At 30.9% G+C, this 2,125-nt stretch overlaps 1 protein-coding gene across 1 annotated transcript; it reads left to right on the top strand.

Annotated features, from left to right (window-relative positions):
- Positions 1-950: 950 nt before the first annotated feature.
- Positions 951-1,463, top strand: FOMMEDRAFT_100203 (uncharacterized protein; the record flags this gene model as incomplete). Its single annotated transcript, XM_007272380.1, has 1 exon — positions 951-1,463. A coding segment is annotated over one exon (513 nt), but the record flags the coding sequence as incomplete, so codon positions are not given.
- Positions 1,464-2,125: the final 662 nt, after the last annotated feature.

Genomic DNA, 2,125 nt, shown 5'->3' with positions numbered 1-2,125 from the left:
ATGTAAAGCATACAATGAGACTCTTTACACAGTACAGTATAAGAGTTAAAACTCTCTAAAGTGATAACAATACAGTGTTCCTAAGTAAAGACTTTACTATGTATATTGAAAGTCAAGGAATAATATGTAGATTAACAGTACACAATACACTGCAGCAGAACAGAGTTGTAGAACGTATGTATAAGACTATCTTTAATAGTGTATGTATGTGTCTGTTATCAGCAAAGTTACCTAACAAATTCTGGGTATATGTGGTACAATATCAAATGTTTATTCATAACAGAACACCAAGAGTTGCTATTAATTTTGTAACACTATATTACAAACAGTATAATGAACATTATTAAATAGATAATATATGAGAATTCAGTACATATTGTATCATACAGAACGAACAAATGCATAAACTACAACCTAGAGGCTAACATGCACAATGGCTAGGTTATGATAACAACAGTAAAGGTCACTTAGTGTGTAATGATAATAAAGTTACTATCGAACGTAACATACAATTCATAGACAAACTAATGTCTAGGATTGAAGGGGAGAATAATCATAATGATGATACATCAAACAATGATAAAACTCTTCCTAATAACAATAATAAAGATAAAGAACCTGTTATACAATGCTCTACACAAGAGTGAAGACCAGTTAAACAAACTATAGGTTTAAATTATAAAGACAATATAAACCTAGCTATGTATCTAACAGAATTTAACAAATTCCTCAACAAAGTCTATAACAATCCATTAACATATTACAAAGCTATAACATGTATAGACAAAGAACAGTGGATCAAAGCTATGAAGGATGAAATACAGTCACTTCAACAATGAAATGCATAGATATATGCTATCCCCCCTATGAATACAAATATAATTGGAACAAAATTTGTCTATAAAATCAAAAGACTGGCTAATGGCTGAATAGACAAATACAAAGCATGATTTGTAGTGCAAGGATACACTCAAAAGAATGGAATAGACTTCTATTCTGACAACTTATTTGCTCTAGTAACAAAACTATCAACAGTACAATTATTGTTATCTTGGGCAGCATCTAAGAACTATGAAATACATCAGATAGATGTAAAATCTGCATATCTTTACAGAGAACTAAATGAGGATGAACTCATTTATGTGAAACTGCTGCCAGGCAGGCTACTTACAGATATTAAACCTGGACAAGTGTTACACTTAAATAAAATGTTATACAGATTGAAACAAGCAGGTAGACAATGGTACAAGAAGATTACCAAACTACTACTTAAGATTGGATTAGAACAAGCTAATTACAATCATACTGTATTTTACAAGAAACAAAATAATAAAACGATTCTTGTAACATTTATGTACATCAACAATATTATGATTATTGGTGAAACTATTGCTATAATAATAGTATTTAAACATGCATTAAGACAACACGTTGCATTTACTAACAGTAACAAAATACATTAGTTACTTGGTATTGAAATAAGCTGAGATAGACCTCAACGAATGATTAGCTTATAACAAAAGTATTATATTGAAAGTATAATCAAGTGTTACCACTTCAAAAACGAAAAGGCACTACAAACGCCTATTACTCCTGGAATAGATCTATCTAATGATACAAACAATATGTATGATACAAACGAAAGTAATAATGAAATGACACTATACATGAATATGGTAGGATCATTAAGATATGTTGCAGATTGTACACAGCCAGACATATCTTATATTACTGGGCAATTAGCACACTACTTACAAAAGCTCTAAACACATTACTACAAAGTAGTGAAACATTACTTTGCATATTTAAAATATACAACAAATTGTTGGCTTCAACTTGGAAGCATGAACACCTTAAAACTATGAGGCTATTATGATGCAGACAGACAAATGACAGAAGGATATAAAGCAATAAATAGCTATGTCTTTCAATTAGCTAAATTGACCATATCTTGGTCAAGCAAACAGCAAAACCTGGTACCACTATCTGTTTACAAAGCAGAGTTGCAAGCACTAGCATATGCTACTCAAGAAGCCATTTGGCTCAAACGATTTGCTGAAGAAGTACTGCAGACTGAATCAGCACCTATTACAATTTATTACAATAATCAAGGTGTAATAAAGAC

Source organism: Fomitiporia mediterranea (assembly GCF_000271605.1).
Source record: "Fomitiporia mediterranea MF3/22 unplaced genomic scaffold FOMMEscaffold_1278, whole genome shotgun sequence".
Taxonomy (NCBI): Eukaryota; Fungi; Basidiomycota; class Agaricomycetes; order Hymenochaetales; family Hymenochaetaceae; genus Fomitiporia; species Fomitiporia mediterranea.
Note: the sequence above shows the minus strand (reverse complement) of the source record. Positions and strands in the feature narration are given on the sequence as shown.